The sequence below is a fragment of the Alligator mississippiensis genome, chromosome 4 (assembly GCF_030867095.1).
Source record: "Alligator mississippiensis isolate rAllMis1 chromosome 4, rAllMis1, whole genome shotgun sequence".
NCBI classification, from domain to species: domain Eukaryota; kingdom Metazoa; phylum Chordata; order Crocodylia; family Alligatoridae; genus Alligator; species Alligator mississippiensis.
Window position 1 is genome coordinate 52,541,373 of NC_081827.1, and position 24,207 is coordinate 52,565,579.

Below are 24,207 nucleotides of genomic sequence, written 5' to 3' on the forward strand. Positions count from 1 at the left end.
TACCGGCCGAGTAACGTCACGCTTGGATTCGCGCAGCTGCCTGGGCGGAAGTACAGGGCCCATGCCGAAGCGAAAGTAGAAAGAACAAGCCGGACCCGGCTGGGGAAGGCGGTGAGAGGAACCCACCCCTCAGGGGCAGGCGGCGCACGCAGCCCCGCCACGATTGAGCTCCGTGTCCCACCTCATTGGCTGAGCGCTGTGGTCTCAAGGGGCGGCCAGGCCGCGGGGGGAGGAGCTTGGCCCGGCTCAGGCCCCGCCCCGCCCCCAGGCCCCGCCCCCCGCAGCGGTGGCTCCGGACTGCGTCTCCCAGCGGCCGCGCGCGTCACGTGGCGGCGCATGCGCCGCGGGGGGAAGGGGGGCGGTGCCGCTATCAGCCTGGTGCGCGCGGCGGAGCTGGGGACCATGGAGCTGCAGCCCCGGGCCGCCGCTGCTGCCGCGCCCCCTGCGGCGCTGGCCGAGCCCCGCGACCAGGCGCGGAAGCGGGAGCAGGAGAAGCTGTCGGGGGTGGTGAAGAGCGTGCACCGACGGCTGCGCAGGAAGTACCGGGAAGGTAACGGCGGCGCGCGGGGGCTGGGCCCGGGCCCGGGGGAAGGGAATGCGGGGCCTCCTCGGCTTGTCCCACCCTGCTCTGCCTCTTCGCAGGGGAGCGGGCCGGGCCGGGCCGGGCCGGAGGAGGAGCCAGCTGAGTAGCAGGGTCGGCCGCGCCCACCCCCGGCCCAAGCCCTCGCGGGCCCCGGCGCAGCGCCGCGGTGGAGCGGGGATCCGGGGGGAGTAGCACTAAAGGCAGGTTTGGAACTCGGTGGCCGGTCTCGGGCAAGGGCGGCCCCCCGGCTGTAGCCTGCCCTGCGTAGTTCCTTGCTGGAGGTTCTTGCTCAAACTCCTGCATTGAGCTGCCAGGGGATATTTTCCGAGACAACTCACATACAACGGAAATTGGTCACATCCCAAGGATCGTTTCTTTTTTTCTTCCTCCTGCCTGCCTGCTTGGTAGTTTCACTGGGTAGTGCCCACTGGCTCCTTGAACTCATTGGAGGGCCATGGGGCACTGGCTGGTGTGCTCTGCTCAGTGTCTGCTCTTGGACCACTTGCTCTTAAGTTACCACTCTTGCCCTCATCCTTGCTTTCACTTTTGTTGTCCCCCATAATCTGTTGATGCAGTCTTAGTGACCCTCTCTGATAACAGGCAGGGCTGGCAACTTCATATGGGCTCATACACGTGTTCCTTGCTTGATCAGATGGGCCTTCCTGGCTGCTGAAGATTATCTGGAACTGATACTAGATTGCAGTCAGGGCTTGAGGAACTCCTAGAGGCGGGGGCACTTCCCTAGTTAATTCTAGCCCAGCTCTGCTTGGATATCTGTTCATGTTGCTCTTGTCTACTGGCCTACTTGTTAATTACGGGGGAGAGCCATTATGTACTGAAGAGCAAGGAGGACTGACTATTGATTCATCCAGCCCTAAGGTGACCACAGAAGCTTGAAAAAAAGGCTCCCCAATTCAGGCATCATTCACGGCGCACACCGTCATTTGAGCAGCTGGGTTGAAAGCTTAAATTCCCCAGGAATCTAGGTGACATTCTCTCTTGCCAGCATAATCTCGCTTGACAATGGCAAGTAAACTTGTTTAACAGATACTGATATAATTGTTTTTAATTCAGAAAGAACAGGTATTAGAGCAAGGTAGATATGTGATGTATGATAATGATTTGCCTTTCTTTGTGCCAAATATTGCATGTTAGCAAGAACTTCGTAGTGAGTCTCCTCCCAGTCGGTGCAAATTGGTAGAGTTTACTGTACTATACTGTACTGGGGAAAGTAACAAAACAGTTTAACAGCTCATACTTATGCAGTAAGGATATTTCTCATTATTATAATACAACCAGTTATAGTTCCTATGAATTACTAGTCATTAGTTGGTATGAAGTGGAAATGGTTATCTTCTCGCTAGAGTTTCATTTGTAGGTTGGAGCTGAGTTTTATTTTCTGTGCTCCCCTCCCCCTTCTTGCTAAGACAAGCTTAGGAGTCTCCCACTGTAGTGTTTGATCATATTCAAATAATACCTAAAATATTTTGGTTTTGTTTTCTTCAGAGCTTTGCAGTGCCTTAATGTATATGTAACTATGTTGATAACATATAAAATGATATTTACTGAACAAAAATCTGTAGTCACATTAGTATGCCAGGGTTACATTTTCCGTGTAAGTATGGCAAATTCAGAAAACAAGTTAAAATTTTTAACTGTGTATTCTAACATAAGACACTGGACCCAGCAGGCTACGTGTAGAATAGAATCAAGCTGTTTGTTATTTCAAAATCTTCAGTTGCTCTAAGATTTTATTGCTTTTGTAAGTGTTGTGGGTTTTTTTTCTTCTGTATTTCCTTCTTCCTCATTTGCCAAGGCTTGTTCTGTGAACTAGTGGGCAAGTTCCTCATCTCATTTGAATGGTATCTAATGAACAGCACCAGATTTGCTGTTGCATGGATTCTTCAGCAGCACTTTGCCATCGTATTTTAAAATTCAAGTGGGATTAGTTGCAACAAAAGAGAATAGTAATATGCTCAGTTTCATTAAGGAACATATTTCATTATCACATTGTGCAGATGGTTATGAGGTGCACTTTCATAGTGTTACTGGGATCTTAAATTACTTTGGTCTGATGAACGTACTGAAGTAAGTAGACACTTACTTAAGACTTTCAGATGTTTTCCTATAAAATGTACACAGACTTTCATTCTATTATTTTGGGAATTGTTGCAGGAATGAGAACAGAACTGTAGTGAGTTAATTGAAAAGGCAAGTTCATGCATTACTTGACTTGATTACAGCTGGCATCATTGGACTGGCTTTATTTTTTAGCTCCCCCATGACTCCCCTTTCTTTCCTAAAATGAGTCAGTGAAAAAATGACATCGGCATGCTTAAATACTGCTAGCTAATGCAGTTCTGAAAACATCGTAGATGTTTGTTGAAGTGAGAGCCATGTCTATTTTTAATGTGGTGTTCCTAGTTTTAAAAAAATAAAAACAAAACCACGCCTAGTAAAACTTAACTTTTGAGAAGGGGCAAAAGGTTTGTTTTGCATCAGGTCACTTACAAGTCTAAGCAATTCTTTAAAAAGTTGATGCTTTTCCATAAAATAGCTTTTTTTCGGAGTTGCATCTTGGCTGACTTGCATATTTGTCTAAATTCTTCCCTTCCATTTTTCTCCTAAATTGTATATTAGATTGTTGGTTCATTTATTGGCTTCACTTTCAATTTGTCACAATACAAATACAGAGGTTGTTTGTAGGTTTTTTTTATTTATATGTGGGAAGCATATACTGTATTTAAACACCTGTCATTTGAATTTGGAAGAGAAACTGGAAAATAAGCTTGTTTCTTTTCCATGCTTGTTAAACTTGCCATAGAAATGCATATTCTTAGTTCTTTCCCAGTTTTACTTTAAATTTTCACACCAATTGTTCCTTCTATGTCTGTAAAGTATAGTTGGGCTGGCCCCATTTCTGATGCAAGTGGTGATTTTTCCTTTAGATTTTAGTTGGTAAATAAAAGGGAGAAAAGTTTTCTCTAGAGAAACTGTCAGGAGTCTACAATATGGTAATATTGTTGGCTACAAAGGACCAATTCACAGGATCATAATAAATTCCAATTTATTATACGGGATGTGAAGTTACCAATACAATCATCACTGCAAACTTTGAGTTATGAGGGGTACTGGCCACCTTAACACACACTGGCACACGCATACACACACTTACACATGCAGTTGCTGCAGTAGTGTAGCACTGATGTTGGTTTATATCTGTCCAGGGCACTGGAGTCTGCTGTCGATGGTTAGCTTCCTCCAAAACGATGTCTTCTCCAGAAGGAGGTCGCCTGCTTGTCCTTCTTTCTCAGTAGGTTGGGTGTTAGATGAGAGGGCGCCACTGGGGGCCACGCTTTGCTGTGTTTATCCCTTTCTGGCAGACTTGTATGATCCCCCAGCATCATCTTGGCTGTCCAATCTGGAGGTCCCTGTCCCACATGAGTCTTGACTAATGCATAACAGCTGTCAGTCACAGTCACTGGAGGTTCCACCTGATGGAGCAGTTTCTGACTTCCACCCTTGATTTGATTGACTCAATGGCTGTGGTTCCACGTTCCAGGTGGCTTGATTAACTTAAAATGGCTTTAGAGTAGAGTTTTGTAATGGTAAGTTCCTCTGGCTAGGTTATTGTTAATTAACAGCCAGAGGCTCTTGCTTTGTCATTCAATTATTTACTGACTCCATTCACTCAGGGGACCAGCCCAATACAGCAATACAATTCCAGTGATTATAATTCCAATGTATTCTTATAATAATAATTTTAGTAATACAAGGTATGGCTTACTCTAAAGAATGCATTCATTAAAAGGTATAAAACACAAAATACAGAGTGCCAGGGCAAAGATGAGACAGATGAAATATAAAAATGCATTGTGAGGTAGTGAGGATCAAAGGCCACTGGGGACAGTAAGTGAGTTAGGTTAGATGCAGTCATGTAGACTGATTTAGCATAAAACTTTAGACAGCTATGGGAAGTTTGCTTTGGGAAATACATCTTAATCAAAGAGGGAAGGTGTTCACCAGGATATATTTACAGTCATGCTTTCAATGCACCTTGGTTTTTCTTGTCTCTTACAGGCTTTGCTTTGAAGTGGATATTTTTGTTCCTTTGTTGTCTTTAGTGACACTTAGCTCAGTTGATATGTAGATGTAGGTTCCTAGGTTTCTCCTACAGAAAGCCACTTCAGCTTTCTGGCTTGCTCCAAGCCTTGCCCCACACATGCAGTGAGTGTGCAGAGGTCTCTGCCAATACCTAGAAGGAAAGATAAATGCACAAAAAGAGTGGGGGGCACGCAGGCACGAAGGGGCTTCTGTTATATCAGTGCCCACAAGGGGAGTGTACAAAGGAGGCTCCCTGTTACAATATCTGTCCTGAGCCTATAATGTTTTAATGGGTTCATGGGATGCCATGCATGTTTGCTTGAGTTTGTTTTGCTGATATGGCTTGTTTGGTCTCAACAGATAAGTGGAATTAAGCTGTATCATTCTTATATTTATGCATTGTGGTACTGATATAAATGTATTTCCTACAATATAACAAGGCCAAGATTGCATAATATGAAATAATTCTCAAGTGTCACTCCCTGTGCTGTGAGTTTCTTCCTCACCTAGGAGGAGCTCAAAGCCTAAAGGGTTGAAGAGAAGGAATAGCTGAGAATTAGTATCTGACAGGAGCTTGTTTACTCACCAAACAGGTCATTGCAGATGTGGTTGAGGCACTTGAGTCAGGCCTTTCCAGACAATGATGAATTTGTATTTTAGAAGAGGAGACCCATAAGAATGAGCACCTGCTGAGACTGTTCAAGGAAGGACATTCTTGCAGTGGAGAAATTAAGTGAGAGATAGAATCTTTGTCCCTGACAGACCTTACACTTGAGATTAACTAGTTAATCACCTCTTATCTTAAGTAGTGACTTGGCTATTCCTTCATTAAATCAATGATTGGTGTGATGAAAGGAAGAATAAGCCACAAAGTTATTACACAAAATATGTGTAGTGATGTGTGGCTGGTTCCTATCATACATTTGTGGCCAGTGCTCCCAGCCTTCAAGACTGCATTATGCTACAGAGGCAGGGAGCACCCATCAGGACTCCCGGCTGCTGGAGTGCATGATGTGTTCCACTAGCTGGGTGCGCCTGTCAGCTGGTGGGTGCTCAGAGTTGAAGGAGCATAGGGAGCCAAGGTTGCTACTTGCCAGTGAAAGGGAAACCTGAGATCATGATCCTGGGCTCTGCCTGCACTGGCAACATGGCATGATGGGATATGATACGTGATTCCCTGCAACTGTTCCTCCAGCATGCATGGCATGGCAGGAAGTGTGGTTGTTGGGATCATGCATGAGATCCCTTTGTACCTTTATTTTAACCTCTGTCAGGGGTGTTTGGGATATGCTTGAAAGGATACAAATATTCTCCTGATCGTTATTAGATCATGAAAGGCTTTTAGTCTGGTAAGCATGCACCTTAGCAGGGGCAGAGTATTATGTTGTGTGGGCTCCTCAAGAACCCAGTGGATAATGTGGAAAGGGCCAAGTAAGAAATTAAATTATATTTAAGCCTTGCCAGGAGAGTAAGTCTTAGTCTTCACTATGTTTCTGTGCCTAGAAAAACGAGTCCCTCAGCTGAGTAGAAGTTGCATTCTTATGTTTGAGATGCAGGATAAAATCAGATTATTGTTCTGGTATTTTTTCTTTTGTTTCTTTGTTCCTTATCTCTGTCTGTATCTCCTCATCTGGTTACTGATTCCTTATGTTTGTTGTCGTTTTTATAATAAACCCTTTTGTTATCTTTTATAGCATACATATTGTCAGTGATAATTGCAGGGTAAATTTGATTTAAATCACTGGGCAGGAAGCCTTGATTTAATCATTGTTTTCTACACAAAGTACATTCTTGTTGTTTGATATCCTCTATTCATTTAACTTCTTGAAACTTTGCATTTTTAGAGAGGGGAAAGGGCTTGTCTCTGCAGTTTTGTGTACACAGAGTCAAGAGGGCTGATGGGTATGTAATCAGGTCTGCTATCTCACATCTCCCTATACTGCCATTAACAAGGATGTTATCTCTGGAGATGCAAATCCACATTTTGAGAACTGAAAATAAGACTCATAGAGCTGCTTAATGGGATCTTCTAGACTGAGCACTGAGTCCCATTGGGTAGAGTGGTTTTCTTTAATCTCTAGGAACCCCATAAGATTGTGCCCCTAATACAGTCCATGGCCTGTTGTGACCTATTTATAAAACTTTCTTTAAAAGTTTACATGAATAGATTATTTCAAATAGTATATAATTAGGAGTTATAATCCCTATTCCATGATGATATGTTTGAGCTTTAGCATAATTTAAATTAAAACTATATAGGTTTGGTTTTTTTAAGCATCTGAACAAAAAAAAATAAAAACTATGATTAAAAAAAACCCCTTTGATTTAAATTTAAAAAATTTGATTTTTAATTCTTTTTTAAATTGTTGATGTTTATCCACCCTGGATAACTCAAAATATTTGACCATATGGGCAGGCCTTTTCCACAGAAGAGGGCATGACCAAATGAGGATATGATTCTTCTGCCCGGCAAAATCTCTGCTAAGGGCTGGCAAGACTTAGGTGGGGTGCGCAAAGAGTTAGCGCCTGGCACATCTCAGTCTTGTTCTCAGTGGTCAAGCAACAGACAGTAGGGAGGAGTTTGGAGCTTGAAGGCACTCCTGAAGGTGTGAGAACACCTCTTGAGATGCATTCCTGGGGTGTACCCAGCCTCATCTGAGGTCAGGGTGCATCACAATACCATCCAGCTATCTACATGTGGTCATGAAGCAATGTTAAAGCTAGTTAAAAACCATTTTAGATTAAAGTATTTTACTATGGCATAGTTAACCAGTATGTGATTAAAAGCTTTGTTTTTTAGATGATGTAAGATGGTTAGGTCCTACCTCCATTAAATATATCTTTAATTATCACAGACAATCCACAATACAAATTTAGCTAAAATAACAAGGAAAATACAGTGTACTCTACTTTATATACATATTAGAAAGGCACACCATTTACTTAACTACATTACATCATGCCAGTAGTCCCTAGCAAATAAATGTAAGCTTATGTATCACTTACGTTGTAACAAACATTGGTTAGCTGTTAAATGCATAAGATGCTTAATTGCATAATAACTCTCGGCCCCACTTTCTGCTTCAATCTATTTGTATTTGGTACAACTACATAATTAAGTATTTTGGATAAAACTGTCTAGAAGCTGTTAATTTCAAGTCTGAAGTAGCCATGAAATGACTGGTTCCTATCAGTGTCAATGCTGCTATTAAAGACATAGGCCCTCTCCAAAACACAGTTAGTTGTATTTAATGACAATTGGTGATATTGAATGGGGCCAAATGCTTTGTTTTCTTTTTAGTCACAAGGCTGTTTAGTTAAATGGAGTACACTAAGAGCACCCATAGTTCTCTAAAGTATGTCATTGTTGTAAATTACTTTGGGATTGAATTTACAAGGGTAGCACTCAAAATTTTTAAAAAGCTGAAAATTAACATTACGCTTGAAACCTACCTGTGGTCTCCTTGTAGTTGCATATCATGATGGTTTTTATTTACGTTTCCCCTTCTTCCCTCTCCGTTCCCCCCACCTCCCATACATTTCTTTCCTTCTTTTTAGCTATTAGAGACAGGATACTGGGCTAGATGGACCATTGGTCTAGCCCATTATGGCACTTTTTATGTCCTTATGTTATTCTTTCTAGAGAGGGACATGAAAGAATCTCCTTATTCTTGGATGTGGTTATTAAAGCAAAGTCCACTTTGTGATATATGATACTGGTTTGCTTTTATGCACTGGATATGTTATTAGCAAGAGATTCACAATGAGGCAATGTGAATTGTCAAAGGTTTACTGTATTTAACTGTATCTAGCATCACAGCAGCTAGAAAGAGTAGTGATAAGGGCAGGCCTGCTCATCACTGGCAGCCATATGTTGGAGCACACTTGGTCACTATAGGGATGGTGGGACACAGGCTTTGTAAGGATGAAGCATGAGCAGTGTAGGTGGGAGAAAAAGTATCTTGAACATGTGCAAAGTTAGGGCTTTTTTACTCTGTTTTTTTCAGGGGTTTGTTAATTGGTCAGATTTGGGTGAATTTTCACCGGTGTGGTAGAATGTATATTTCTGGTCCTGGGGTGACCCTTCTGTCAAATTTCAAATCCTAGCTTCAAAGTTCATAGATTCATAGATGTTAGGGTCGGAAGGGACCTCAATAGATCATCGAGTCCGACCCCCTGCATAAGCAGGAAAGAGTGCTGGGTCTAGATGACCCCAGCTAGATACTTGTCTAACCTCCTCTTGAAGACCCCCAGGGTAGGGGAGAGCACCACCTCCCTTGGGAGCCCGTTCCAGACCTTGGCCACTCGAACTGTGAAGTTCTTCCTTATGTCCAGTCTAAATCTGCTCTCTACTAGCTTGTGGCCATTGTTTCTTGTAACCCCCCGGGGCGCCTTGGTGAATAAATCCTCACCAATTCCCTTCTGTGCCCCCGTGATGAACTTATAGGCAGCTACAAGGTCGCCTCTCAACCTTCTCTTGCGGAGGCTGAAAAGGTCCAGTTTCTCTAGTCTCTCCTCGTAGGGCTTGGTCTGTAGGCCCTTGACCATACGAGTTGCCCTTCGCTGTACCCTCTCCAGGTTATCCGCATCCTTCTTGAAGTGTGGCGCCCAGAATTGCACGCAGTACTCCAACTGCGGTCTGACCAACGCCCTATAGAGGGGAAGTATCACCTCCCTGGACCTATTCGTCATGCATCTGCTGATGCACGATAAAGTGCCATTGGCTTTTCTGATGGCTTCGTCACACTGCCGGCTAATGTTCATCTTGGAGTCCGCTAGGACTCCAAGATCCCTTTCCACCTCTGTGCCACCCAGCAGGTCATTCCCTAGGCTGTAGGTGTGCTGGACATTTTTCCTCCCTAGGTGCAGCACTTTGCATTTCTCCTTGTTGAACTGCATCCTGTTGTTTTCTGCCCACTTGTCCAACCTATCCAGGTCTGCCTGCAGCTGTTCCCTGCCCTCCGGCATGTCCACTTCTCCCCATAGCTTTGTGTCATCCGCAAACTTGGACAGAGTACATTTCACTCCCACGTCCAAGTCGCTGATGAAGACATTAAAGAGTATCGGTCAAAGGACCGAACCCTGCGGGACCCCACTGCCCACACCCTTCCAGGTCGAGACCGACCCATCCACCACGACTCTTTGGGTGCGACCCTCTAGCCAATTCGCCACCCACCGGACTGTGCAGTCATCCACATCACAGCCTCTTAACTTGTTCACCAGTATGGGGTGGGATACCGTATCGAAGGCCTTCCTGAAGTCTAAGTATACGACATCCACCCCTCCTCCTGTGTCCAGGCGTTTCGTAACCTGGTCATAGAAAGAGACTAGGTTGGTCAGGCACGATCTGCCCGCCACAAACCCATGCTGGTTTCCCCTCAGCATAATTTGCCCTGCCGGGCTCTCACAACTGTGAGCCTTGATAATTTTTTCAAAGACTTTACCAAGGATAGAGGTGAGACTGACCGGCCTATAGTTGCCTGGGTCCTCCTTCCTCCCCTTTTTGAAAATGGGGACCACGTTAGCCCTTTTCCAGTCCTCCGGGACTTGGCCCGTGCGCCACGAGCATTCGAATATTCCCGTTGGTGGTGATAAAGTTTCTCAATTAATTTACTATAACAATTTTAACTTGAGGAAACTTGTTTTTCTGTATCCTCATTCTCAGAAACTTGAAACTCTAAAAACAAAAAAAAAGGATCAGCCTGTAACAAATACCCAGCATAAAAAATAGAAGCCCAAATGGCTTGTTTTCAGTTACTTTATTTATTTGCCAATAGTGTGTCAGAATGAAATGTCAACCCTAAATACAGGCAGCATTTCCTGCATTCCCTCTAATAATTACTTAACCCAGCACTGCTCAGCTCTTCTGAGTTCCCTTGCCTGTGATATATTCCCTGTTCGAATTGCTTGACTTGTCAAAGTCCAAATAGTTTTCCTCTATTTTTTTAAAATGGATTCCTTAATCATTGTAAATCTTTGAAAATAATATTCTTTCTATATGTTTTGTCAGTTCTTTTTTAGGAATAATAATGGGAAGGCAGTGCTCAATACACATGCTCAGACATTTCCTTGTCCCTTCCCAATACTTCTACCATGCTCACAGTTTGTTCTGATCTTTCCCTCGCAAAAAACTCTCGACAGATCTCTGCTAGGTGAATTCACTTTTGTAGAAGTAAAACTGATATTATCAAATGGGTGCTGTACATTTTCATCCCTAGTCATGCAGATTTTCTACAGCAGGGTAAATTGATTTTTAAATCGGGCAATTTAAATAATCAAATAGAAAGTCTTTATTTAAATAATTTATTTTAAATGGTTTATATATTTCAGCTATTTTATCATGGGCAGATAAAACTACGAAAACATGTAGGTTTAGAATTAAGCAATTTTTCCAATAGATTTGGTATATCTTTCTTTTTAACTAGGATGCGACAATATAGTTAGTTAAGCAGCTGTGCAACTTTTTACTTCTATGTATGTTGGAAAATAGTAGTTAGATAATTAACTTTTGCCCAGGATTTGTAATCATAGAAAATTAGGGTTGGAGGGGACCTCAGGAGGTCATCTAGTCTGACCCCCTGCGCAAAGCAAGACCATCCCAAACTGTATTATTCTAGCCAGGCTTAAAAACTTCCAAGAATAGAAATTCCGTAACCTGTTCTAGTGCTTTACTTCCCTCCTAGTGAGAGAGTTTTTCTTAATAGCTTATCTAAACTTCCCTTACTGCAACTTGAAACCATTGCTCCTTGTTCTGTCATCTGCCACCACTGAGAACAGATTAACTCCATCCTCTTTGTAACCACCCTTCAGGTGGCTGAAGTCTGCTTTTAAATCCCATCAGTCTTCTCTTCTCCAGACTAAATAAGCCCAGTTTCCTCAGCCCCTTCTTGTAAATCATCCCCGAGGCCCCTGATGATTTGCATTGCCCTTTCCTGGACTATCTCCAATTTACCCACATCCTTTCTGTAACGGGGGGCCCAAAACTGGACACTGGACTCCAGATGTGGCCTCGCCAGTGCCGAACAGAGAGGAAGAATCACTTCTCTTGATCTGTTGGCAGCTCTCCTGCTAATGCAGCCCAGTATACTGTTAGCCTTCTTGGCAACAAGGGCACAGTGTTGGCTCATATTCAGCTTAATGTCCACTGTAACACCCAAGTCCTTTTCTGCAGAACTGCTGCTTAGCCAGTTGCTCCCCAGCCTATACCATCCCAAGTGCAGGACTTGGCACTTGTCTTTATTGAACCTCATAAGATTTCTTTTGGTCCAATCCTCCAATCTGTTTAGGTCTTTCTGAATATAGCCCTATCCTCCACCATATCTACTACTCCCCCCAAGTCATAGAACTCTTTCATATCACTTCTGCTGTGAAAACCCTGTGCTTGGGCCCTGTGTGAGTGAATGTGGAGTCGGGTGACCCATCACTGCATTGGTGGCCACCATTACCCCCAGTTTCTTTGTGGAACCATTCATGGCTTATTGCGGAACTCCTGTGTAACAGTTTGAAAACGACTGATGTACTGTATTAAGAGCTTGGTTTTATTGGGGGACTTGCAGATTGTACTGCAGGTTACAGGTGACTGGCAGAGTCCTCATCAAGTTTCCCTCTAAGCTGCGCGTCTGCCCGGCCCCACACAATAAAAAGCTGGTGCGCAGCAAGATTTTTTTAATGCTGTGAACTGCTCAGAGAGGAGCCCGGTGCGGAGTGCAGCAGAGGCAACAGGGCCGGCATGGGATACTTACCAAAGATAAGCTCCTCACTCCTCATGCAGGGCAGGCAGCACCTCCTCCCCGAGGCGAGGTGGAAGCTGGCGCGGGGCTCCACTGCTCCGGGGAACCCCTCTGCTCCCCCGCATCACCTTGGGGAGCAAAGAGGCACATGACGTCGGGGCTGGGGAGTGGAACAGTTCCCGGGAGCCAGCAGAGCCTGTGCCAGCCCTAGCCCCCGCCCCAATCCCTGCCTTGCCTCACCTCGGGGAGGAGCCACTGCCTGCCCCGCATGAGGAGCAAGGAGCTTACCTTTGTTAAGTGTCCCACGCCGCCCTTTCAGTTCAATCAATTGGAGATGATATCTTTTATTAAACCACCAAGATTTTTACAAAAAAATTTTGTTAAAGAGAGTGAGCACACTTTGTCTCTGCTGGGTGATTTTTCTGGTTTTTTCTGTTCTTACTGATGATTTATCCCAAGAAGGCATTAAACAGCAAGTGACTGTTGGAGCGGCGGCTCTGCGCCCAGGTTGCTGCCCTAGGGAACACACACGCATCTTGCAAGCTGTGCGTCCCATGGCTCTTGACTGCATTAGGGTGCATCTCCCTTGCACTAGGAAGGGTTCACAAGTTTGGCAAGCTCATAGCTAGGACAAGGGTTGTATTGCCATCTATCAATTGATTGTGTCGGGCCCATGGCTGCCCCACAGCACTCCACTACACTGCTCTGGGCAGCAGTTAGCATGGAGAAGGGTGGTGGCCAAACCCTGGCCGCTCCCACCTGAACACTTACTGTGAGACACTTACCGCCAGACTGTACCGAAATGGGGAGGCAGGTCTGAAGTAGCACGCTCACTGACCAAAGCAGCACGCTCAGGGACCGCTACGCCTTAGAGGGAGCGTTGGTCATTGTAGGCAATGAGACGTGATCTTGCTCCACAAGGCACTATCCTGAACTTAATCAGATTATGAAAAGCTTCCCCTAGATACCTTATTAAAGTAGCTTACTAAGTTTAAAAAAAACAGGAAGGTGCAACAGGTAAAATGAACAGCAAATTGCAGTAATGCATTGGGGGGGGTGGGGGTCTCTGATTTACAAAAATATAAATCGAGATTATCAGTACTAAAACAGTTTAATTTCTTAATGTAACACCTCACTAAAGCTGGTTGGGAGTTTCTGGAATAAATGTGGAAAAGAAGGAAGGGTCTTAAGTCAGGGATATGGATTTTTTTTTTTTTTTTAACTCTTCCGAAAACATAAGCTTTGGTGAAACTTGCGTGAGGAAGGGTTTCTTAGGTCCCTGAAGAAACTTTGAGAGAGATCCAGTACACACCTAGGATGTAGGAGAGATACAGGTTTACTCCTGCTGAGTACCCTAGTCACTGGGGTATCTGCTATACTGGGTTGTCTCTCTTGTCTCTTTCATGGGAGGCCTTGAAAGATCTCAAGTTCTTCCTAATGCCAAATGATAAAAATAGTGAAAATAGTCAAAGGACATAAACCATTTCTCCCTTCTGACTCGTATACATCACATCAACCCAGCAAGCATTCCTGCCCCCATCTTCCAAAATTATTTTTGTTTATTTAATAAAATCTCACTGTAGGGCCATTTCCATTCTTCCTGTGCCATTTTCATTAATTCTGTTCCAAAAGATGGAAATACTTGATAATGATTAGACTTTCAAACATAGCTATCAGATTCAGTACTTCATTAAAAATTAAAAGTTTGGTAATGCTTTTAACTGGCCACTTCCAAAACACATGGGACCTTACATCTCTAAATGTTCTAGAATTGTCTTCTGAGGATCATTCATTTTTCTGTGATCTGCTGTGATTTGTGCTCTGCATGCAAATCCAAAAGAGGGAGCACAAGTTAAATGACTTTTTTTTGTGGGGGCAGGGGGCTGCTTTGCCGATCATGAGCAGAAACATCACAGGTGAACCTATCACGCAAACAAGAGAAACCAAACAAAAGCTACATCTGTATCACAAGAAAAGAACATCTGCAACGGTTGAAAGGCGTGTTATGGAGTCAAGTAGTTGTAAAAAAAATATCTCAAACCTCCTGTAGTCTCAAACTAGTGATAGGCCATAAGTGGATATATGGTCCTAGGTTTACTTTAGAAAGCTATTTTTAGACTTGCATTTTTTGGCTTATTATATTTTTCATTGCATAAGACCTGGTTTCTTTCCTGAAAAAGTTCTAAAGTTTTATAAAGTATAAAGACAAAGTTTTATATAACAAAAAATAATTGTCATTATAATAAAAGCTGCCCAAAATTCAATCATATTTATGTTTAACTTTTCTATAATTGTATCTTTTTGGGGTTGCATCTTATGTGCCAGAAAAATATGGTATATATCTGGTGCTGCTCATCAAATTTTCAAAACTGGTATTGCAAATCAATGTATTTGATTTAACAACTGGGGTTTTTTGTTTGTTTTTTTTGAGGTTTTATTAATATTCATAGTTTTGTACTTTGATCTGTGTAATCATGCTGAGTATGCAGTTAGAGCTCTGGTTGTATTCTTTCTAAAGTAATCTGATTATATCTCTTATTAAAATGTTATTAAATTTCATATAAATAGTCTAAAAGTACTAAGTATATATGGATGAAATCAGCTAGCATTTGCACCAGCTTTGGGTCATAGGTTGTGCAAAGTTGTTTTATTAACATTGTCTCAGCAGTAGCAGAGGTATTTGTATATTCCAAGAACTATATGGTTCTGCAGTTTGAGTTCATTTTCATGAAGATCAAATTAATTTTAAAATAACTTTCACTGCAGGTTGACTTTAAGGGAGGAGGATAACTAATGAAGTGATTGGCTCAGATTCTGCAAGAAAATTCACAGCACTGACCCCAGTCAGTGCTTAGACTCAAAAGAAATTTATGGTGGCTGGCAGAGGGGAATGTGCATTTACAGCAAAGATATGAAACTTGCCCCAGGTTCTGAGTCAAATCTGGCCATGAGTTGGCTGCGGTGGGGTGGCAGCAGTGGTGGGGCTGACAGGAGAGGTAATAGAGCAAGCAGCCACTTGTTGCAGCACTAGCAATAGGCCAAGTGGCTGTTGAGAGCCATGTCCATGGGGACCAGAGTCCCTGAATTCTCCGGCATGCCATGCCCTCACCCCTAGCCACAACAACATCCCTAGCCTGCCGGCAACCTAGCAAGCTAGATGGAGCAGCTCTGTGGGCCAGATTCTGCCCGTGAGTCAGATGTTTGACATCCTTGACATACAGGAAAGGTTGCTTATATTCTTTTTTCACATGTATCCGTGTAATCCTTTTAAAGTTTGATCACAAAATATGTCAATAAAATGTCAAGTTGTGCAAAGCAAACATGGCTTCGGGGAGAAGGAATTAAAAATGACCATTTTAATTGCTTAAATGATCTGTGAAGAATCCTTGAGCTTGAAATGGGTTCTGCATAGACGAGTGTAAAATTACATAAAATATTGCGAAATATACTAAATTATTTTTTAAATTTTTATTGAAATAATTCTAGATTAGGGTAAATAGCCAGCCTTCCTATTTAACCCTTATTCTGTCAAACGTTGCCACATATGCTAGGACTGTAGCAATATTTGAAAAGGCTTGTGCTTAACAATATGCAGCATTGAGCTTTTTTTCATGATCACGTCAGTGCTTGCACCAGAGAACTGCATAAGCTTTTTTTTTTATGTTAACTTCATTTTCTTTTTGACGTGGGACAAGGGAGATTGATTCATGAATATAATATTGCAAGGGGACTTTCCATTTTAATCATTTACTAATATAAAATGTTCTCCTACACTATTTTAAATAAAATCTAGTCTGAACTCTGGAATTGGAAATCTTAAAAATGAGATATCAGTTCAGACTTGAAGCACAATCTGAAATTAATCATGTTTGATTTCTGTAAGCATACTTTAAATTATCCCAAGTTGTTGTTGTTACTTATTACTGTTTCTGTTTCAGTCAAAATGCTTGACTTGTTACAAAGACTTAATCTTATCATGACAGTGGTACCCAACCTTTTTCTTTCTTGGGCTTGATGGACAGTGCTCAATTCATCTGCTAGACTGATCCAGCACTTGAGGCAAGACCCAATCCAGCCACATGGGAGGGTTCGAGAGCAGCCCAGTACCTATTGGGCTGCATGGTGGGTAGAGATGTAGTCTGGTCTGCATCCAGCACCATGTGCGGGATCATGGCCTGGCTCTGATCTGATACTGTGTAAGGGGAAAGAGGGGGTGGCCTGGCCCCCATATGGCCTCACATGGGCTTGGGAATTTGGTAGCAGGACAGGGGTGGCAATATCTCTTGCCACTGCTCCCCCACCAGCAAATATTCCAACCTGTGTTGAGCCCCAAAGTCTGAATGCTGTGGCTCTACAGGCTGTGTTCAGCCCATGGGTTGGAGGTTGAACACCCCTGGTTTATGAGATGTGTTGGCTTTTATGTACAAAGGCATCAGGGAAGTCCCCCGTTTTTTGATGTTGTCATGATTTGAAGTAGACTTTACGTGGCTGGTATAATAGTATATCTTTGTTAACCTAATATATCACAAAACACTTAAATGGGGAATAAACAGTTTATACCTGGAATAGCAAAGACATGAACACTCAAACATTACAAGGGTAATATGTAAATAGATTATCGTTTTCTTTCATCGAAAGTCTTTTTTTTTTTTTTTAAGAATTAAGATACTTTAAAAGTCCTACTGACTTCTTAGCGTTGATTTCTTTTTAAATAACTTTCAATGTATTTTGTATTTCTTGCATTTTACTACTATGTTCTGAGAACTAGTTTTTACAGTCTCTTATTGACTTACAGTATTTACCTGAATTCAAGATGACTTTGAATTTAAGATGAACCCCAGTAATTAGCTTCTATGCATAGAAATTTGTTGTAATTGTGTATAGAATCAAATTATTGGAGAGTTGTGTTAAATTTGTGTGGGTCTCCCCTCCCCCTGCTGCAATAGATGCAGGTGATGGAGGAGTGAAGCGGCCTGATCCTCACCACTTCCCCCTCTTCCAGCTTGGTATCTTCTCAGCTGCTGTTTACCCCAAGTCCAGCTCTGACCCTGCTCTGGCCTGGGGCACAGAGCACCTACTGGCTCTGGCCTCTACGGGCACGTCCACACATGCAAGCATGTGTGTTTGCAGCAGCTCAAATAGAAGTGGTGCAAATTTGAGCCAGGGCTTTTTGCCTCAGCGCACATACTCAGACATGCACTTTGTCTCTGGAGCAAATTGTGCCACTTGGGGCAAAATAACCCTGCCTGGCTCCTAGGTCTGCAGCCAGGTGGAGCTAGAGCCTGGGGCCAGCACCTGTGCTGTCCCCAGCAGTATAAAAAGCTGCCCTGTCTTGGCCCCGTCCATACAAAAAGACTCCCTGGCAAGCAGTTCAGGGCTACTTGCTTTCAAGAGCTTCTGGGACCCAGCCAATTGGTACCTGGGGACACTACTCTGTGTGCCAGCTGAACTGCTGCTGCAGCATCCCAAATTCATTTTTAAAAGTACCCCAAAATCCATGTTCTTCTACAGTTAAAGACAGCATTCATTTGAGTAATGTTTTATTGGTATACAGGTACTCCTCACTTAACGACCTACCTGTTTAACGATCGCGCGGACTTACGACCAGCTCTCCGAGCAGTCGCTATTGTACAAAACGTATTGTGGAAACGGCAGCGCGGCGTCTCAAGCCAAGGCACGCAATATCAAGGGGCGGCTCCTCGCTTATCGACTAATTCGCTTAATGACCTAGTCGCAGGAACAGAACTCGGTCATTAAGTGAGGAGTGTCTGTATTTACTGTGTTAAAGCAGTTTGAAGCCTACCAGTATCTCTATCATCATGATAAAATAAATTCTAAATACCTCTGTGTTCATGTGTGCTTTTGGTTTTCTTCACATGTGATGGGTGTGTGATGGGGGGATGTGGTGTTTGTAGGAAATGGGTGAGAAGGGGTGTGGGGGAAGGCAGGTAGGTGTGTGTGGAGGGATATGGGTTGGTCTCTGTGTAGGTGTGGGGCAATTGCTGGGGGGACTGTGGGTATGGGGGACCTTGTGAGGGGGCTGCACAGGAGGGGTGGGTCCCCTGGCCCCCACAGGGTGCAGCCCCCCTCCCCCCTGCCCAGGGTCCCAGGCACCTTGGAGGCCTGCCCCCCAGGGTCCCAGCTCCACCCTGGAGGACCCCAGCCCACCCACCCAGGGCCCATACCTGACCTTTTACAGCAGCAGTGGGGGGACCATGCACCAAGCCCAGCTGGGTCCTGCTGGCCCTGGGGCTCCTCCTGTCCCCCAGCCGGGCCGGTCTCATGGTGGCAGGACCCAGCCGGGTTCTGGGGCCTCTCTGCCACACGGCCGGGCCAGGCCCATGGCAGCAAGACCTGGCGTGGCATGTGGTCCCCATGTGCTGGGCCCAGCTGGGTCCTGTTGCCCTTAGGGCCACTCTGCCACCCGGTTGGGCCCTTCCTATAGCGGCAGGACCTGGCCCAGCACACGGAGACCGAATGGAGCCGAGTCAGGTCCTGCCGGCCCTGGGGCTGCTCATGCCACCTGGCTCGGCTCCGCGCAGTCCCCATGCACTGAGCCAGGCCAGGCAGCATAAGCAACTCCAGGGCCAGCAGGATCCGGCTCGGCTCCATGCAGTCCCCACGTGCTGTGCTGTGCTGTGCTGAGCTGAGCCAGGTAGCATGAGCAGCCTGGGGACTGCGGAGCTGAGCCAGGTCCTGCAGGCCCTGGGCTGTTCATGCTGCCCTATAGCAGCAAGACCCAGCCCGGTGTGGTCCCCACGTGCCAGGCCCAGCCAGGTCCTGTCACTCTTGGGGCCATTCTGCTGCCCGGCCGAGCCCTTCCTATAGCAGCAGGACCTGGCCTGGCACACAGGGACCGTGCAGAGCTGAGCTGGGTCCTGCTGGTCCTGGGGCTATTCGTGCCCTGGGGCTGGGGCACGGCTGGGGACCTTGTGCCATGCTGGGTCCTGTCACCATGGGCTGGGCCCCAGAGCCAGCTCCTGCCTCTGCCCCGCTGTCTGCAGGGGGGTGAGGACCTGGCCCAGGCCCATGTGGCTCTCTAGTCCAGCTTTGTACCAGAGCGGGTCACATGGCTCCGGGAGGCACGGCTCCTGTGTGTGCCTCCTGGAGCCGTGACCCGCTCCAGCGCAAGCTGGACTAGTGAGCCGCAGGGATCTGGGCCAGGTCATCGCCCCCCTGCAGACACAGTGGGGCAGAGGTGGGAGCCGGCCCTGGGGCCCAGCCCAGCCAGGTCTTCACCCCCCACAGCCCCGGGGACATCCCCCATGCCACTCCCTAACCCCCCCCCCGCCCACTTAACTTGGACAGCGCCAGAGGCCAGGAGCACCAAAGAGAGGCTCTGGCCGAAACCAGAGCATCTCTTTTCAAGGACCGACTCCCTGCTGGTTCTGGGCACAGTCTCGAACCATGCCGTGCTCCACTCTATTGTGAAGTGAGTTTTTTAGACCCCTGGATATCCAGGGGTCTAATTTTCTCCCTGCACTGCGAGTTTGCAGCGCAGGGAACATTTTTTCATTTCTGCACATGCCTCTTGCCCCGCCTCAAAGGGGTTAATGGTAGCAGCAGCTCTGGCCTTGGAGCCAGAGCTGCTTTTGGGGGGGGAGTATGGGGAGGCAGTGGCCAGAGCTGCAGCAACCACCTGCCCCCCTCTGCCATTTTATACTTCAGTTCAAAATGAGGGTCTTTCCCCTGATGTAGAATGGGGGAACCTAGTCTTAGTATTGAGTAAATATGGTATATGTGTTTGTAATCAACACTCAAACCAACATAAAAAAAATTAATGGCAGGCTTATAACTGCACAACAAATAAGAACACAAACAAAATAGTGGAAGTCTGTCTAGACGCTTCCAGTTATGTTTTAAAATTCAGAATAAAAATAAAAACTGGTTATTTCATATTGTAACAGTCCAGTAGGTAAAGTAAAACCTATTGGGAAAATTAAGCAGTTAAGGTCAAGAATTGAGATGTGGGGCAGGAGGGAGTCGTGTTTCCTTATGAGTGGAAAGCAAGCCAACATATATGATTTTTAAAATAAAGTCTCTTCAGGGGCTTGCTGAGCTTGTAAAATCATATAAGCAGTCAGTATAAATCAGAATCTTCTGTTTTTTACAGTTCCACGACTGGTTCCTTTTATTTGAGAAATGGGATATAGAACAGCTTTTTTTAGTTGCAGCATCAGTGCTCATTTAAGGTTTAAGTTGCAAGAAAGGGAAACGATAAACAGGAAAGGCTAGTTGGCATCTTGTGAATAAACTTAAGCTTTCCTTTAAAGGTAAAGTAGTGGCCATGACTATTTTGGGTGAAAAGGTTTAATGAAAGGAGCAAACAGTCAAGGTTGCCCTTCCAAATTTTAAACAGAAATTCTGGAAGCTAACTCTAAGTTAGTCTTGAATATGAACTCAGACCCATCACATCTGTAATCTTCGGGTGTTTCAAAAAAACATATTGTACTAGTAAGACACTTTCTTTTTGGAGTTAGGAAGTCCAGTATTGCTCTGCAGAGTTCTTCCTGTATATTTTCTACATCTATGTTTGCCTAAATTGTGAGTCATAAATAAGTTTCTAAACAATCTAGCTTTGGCTGTACAGTAGCTTATGCTCAACAGTCAGTGCTGCCATCTGAAGACTTAATGCAAAACTTGGCCTATGAAGTCAGAGCATATTAATTCAGTGCTAGGGCCACCTTGAAATTCAGATACTACAAATACCTCTTGCAGTTCCCAACTTGAAATTCACAAATGACCGATCTTTTCCAACCATTATTACCTATTCAAAATGCATTGGGTGTTTGTTCTGATGCTTTACATTTCACTATTAATGTTATTTAAGGATGCTTTTGAATGTAGAATCCTACAGATGTAGGGATGGAAGGGACTATCCCCTGACTGTCTGACACAGAAACAAGTATTTCTAGATCATCCCTGAAGGATGTTAGTCTAATTTGTTGTATCGCATTAGAGGCTTTTAAGATTTTGCCAACTCCCTAGCTAAGCACTAGAATACACTACCTATCCTCATAGTTGATTAGGAAAAAAATCATAATTTAGGTATTTGTTACAGATTGGTCTCATTTCTTCTTTCCCTACTCAAAGTGGGCAGGGAAGTTTGTCACTGTCTGCTTCGTAAGTCATTCGTGAAATTGGAAGATTGTTCTGTATCTGTCCCTCTCTTCCTAATCTGAACAAACTCATTTACTTCAGCTTTTTCTTGTGGATTCTAAACCTTTTATATCTTCTGTTCTTTTTTAGGTTCTCTTCAATTTGACTATGCCTTTCTTAAAATTGTTGTCCAAAACTGGGCATATTGCTTCAGCTAATGCTTCCTGACTGCTAAGTAGAGCAAAATAATTAGGGTGATGTTTGCTGCTTTGGTTAATACTTCTCCAGAATGAAATTTGCTCCACCTTCCTCCCCCCTCATACCCCATTTTTTTGCTACATCACCACATCAACTCAATGTATCTATTATACTGCCTTTTATCTTTTTCTAGAGTACTGCTCCCTAATCAGTTTTCCACTTTAGCTATGCATTTGACTTCATCTTACTAAGTGTAGCATTTACCAATTGTCTTTGTCTGAAATAAACAAAATGAAATTCAGTAATTTCTCCAAATGATCTTGATGCATTTGAATTCTGGTCTTGCCACCAAAGTGGTGTAACCTCTGGTGTCATCCATAAATCTCTATTCTGCAGTCAAGTTGCAATGGATATACCTTTACTTATCGCAAGCATCTTTTCTGTCCCAAAAAGTCATCCAAAGTTGAGGTTTGTCTTCTAAGGAAGGTAGTTGATTTCTAATGGAGAGAGGGATGCTGTAATGGCTTCTGAGGGATGTGTTGGCTTCTGAGGGTTGTGTTACCTTCCGTGAGGGACAGGTTAGACATAGGGTGTGAAAATGGTTAGTAGCTATTACGCACTGTGCAACTAGAGATAATATACTACACTGAGAGTGATACCACTAAGCTAATTCAGTATCTCAGTGGGTTTTTTTAATCTTTCCATCATTAATTTCCTTGCCCCCTTTTTTGTTTCAACTCATCACGTCTGCTAGGATTTTGTGTATTAGGGAAAGGATTGTGTTTTGTGTATCTACATGATGTGTACACCCTTCTCAGTTCTCAGACAATATGATCTTGTTTTTTTACTTCTGTTGTTAACATCAACGCAATTTAGATTCAGAGTATTATGGCAAATTAGTTGGTAGAACATATTGGAAGTTGTATAAAACTGCTAGCTACTGAGGCTATACTTCATCCTTATGTTGCGAGTGTCTGGCTTTTTCCCAAATTGGTGCTTCATAACCACCAACACATTTTTACTAATCCAGGGAGGAAAAATTACAGGTTTTGTGCTAGTGTCTTATCACGCAGGAGAAGGCAAAATAGTTTTATATCATTTTTTCATTCTTCCTTCATCAGAGTCTGTTCTATTCTAAATAAAACCGCTGTTGCAGGAAAGCCTGCTGGAAGAAACAGAAGTTTTTTACCAGAAAACTTTTTCATGGGCTTACTCTGCTCCAGACATGCTCCCAATTTAATCTTCTGATCATCAAATCTACTAATTGGTCTGCTTGTTGGTTTTACAGCATGAATTCTGACTCGGATGAGAGAGGCAAGTGCCCATTTAAAATGCAATACATTCTGTTCATGTCAGCACATGTGCCTTCTGGAGCTTTTCCAAGTTAAAGATTGGCTTAAAGTTCATGAACCACAGTTGAACAGATAGTCAAGGAGTCTGCAGCTTGCCCTAAATTTTCAGCTATACAGGTTATCAAAGTTGCCTGTGTACTACCCATACTTACTGTAATTGGAGATTAAGCTAGAGCTGGGAGTATTAGCATTTCTTTACCTATGACACCAAAGTAAATTGCTGCTCAAAGTAGATTATGCTGATTGTTTTATTTGATCAGCAGCAAATTGAACAATTCAGATATCAGCATGCTTGTACTGTATGTAGGTTTCATCAATTCCAAATTATGCAAATTGGAGTATATTTGAGTCTCTTGTTTTAAGTTGCCTTCAGGTTTGGGCTGATACTGTTTTATCAGTTTATGCTTGGTCCACATTTTGAATGATTTAATCAGAACCGTTAGGTCTGAACAGTGGGAGGGGAGTGGCAGCTTACCAGAAAAAAACTAAGATTCATGAACATGACAGTACTCTTCATGAAATGTACTGATTTGCTGAGTTTAACCATTCAATGACAGTTCAACTCTATCCAAATGCTGTTTAATTAAGGAATTACCACACATGTGCTGGTGTCTCAATACAGCATGCTAATCGAGAACCTTCAGCTACCGAAAAACTTTTTTTTGTTTCCCTTTTTGGCTGTTTAAAAGGAGAGAGCCTTGCTTTCCTTCTTTGCTTTCCAGAAGCTCCATCAGTTCTTTTTCACATACCTCTTCAACATTATGAAGAAAGAAAGAAAGAAGGAAAGACTTTTTTTTTTTTTTTTGACTTTTAAGAGACCTTTATTCCCCGGAGGGTGATGACTCGGAGCCAGTCAAAAGCATGTACAAGGACGCCCGAAGCTCTGGGCCTCATGGACAAGGCCTGGGCTCCTGGCCTGCAAGGCCTGCCCGTACACTCTAGACAAAAAAAAAAAAAAAAACAACCAACACAAAGAAACATAAGGACTATTTACAGTATTTACAGTTCTGCCAGCAGGGACACCCATGGAGGCCTCCGGGGTCGACCCGCACGAGCAAAAGTCCAGGGCCTCGGCCCGCTTGACGCGTCTCTGCGGCTTGAGCAGCCGGTGGCATCACAGAACGAGGATCAGGCGTCCCGC

The 24,207-nt window shown here is 44.0% G+C and overlaps 1 protein-coding gene across 1 annotated transcript in view; it reads left to right on the forward strand.

The window, feature by feature from the left end:
* Positions 1 to 336: 336 nt before the first annotated feature.
* BMT2 (base methyltransferase of 25S rRNA 2 homolog) overlaps positions 337 to 24,207 on the forward strand; it is a 67,807-nt gene continuing 43,936 nt past the window's right edge. Inside the window, exon 1 of the mRNA XM_014601006.3 lies at positions 337 to 550. Within this exon, the coding sequence (XP_014456492.2) occupies positions 337 to 550 (214 nt within the window). The remainder of the gene's footprint in view (positions 551 to 24,207) is intronic.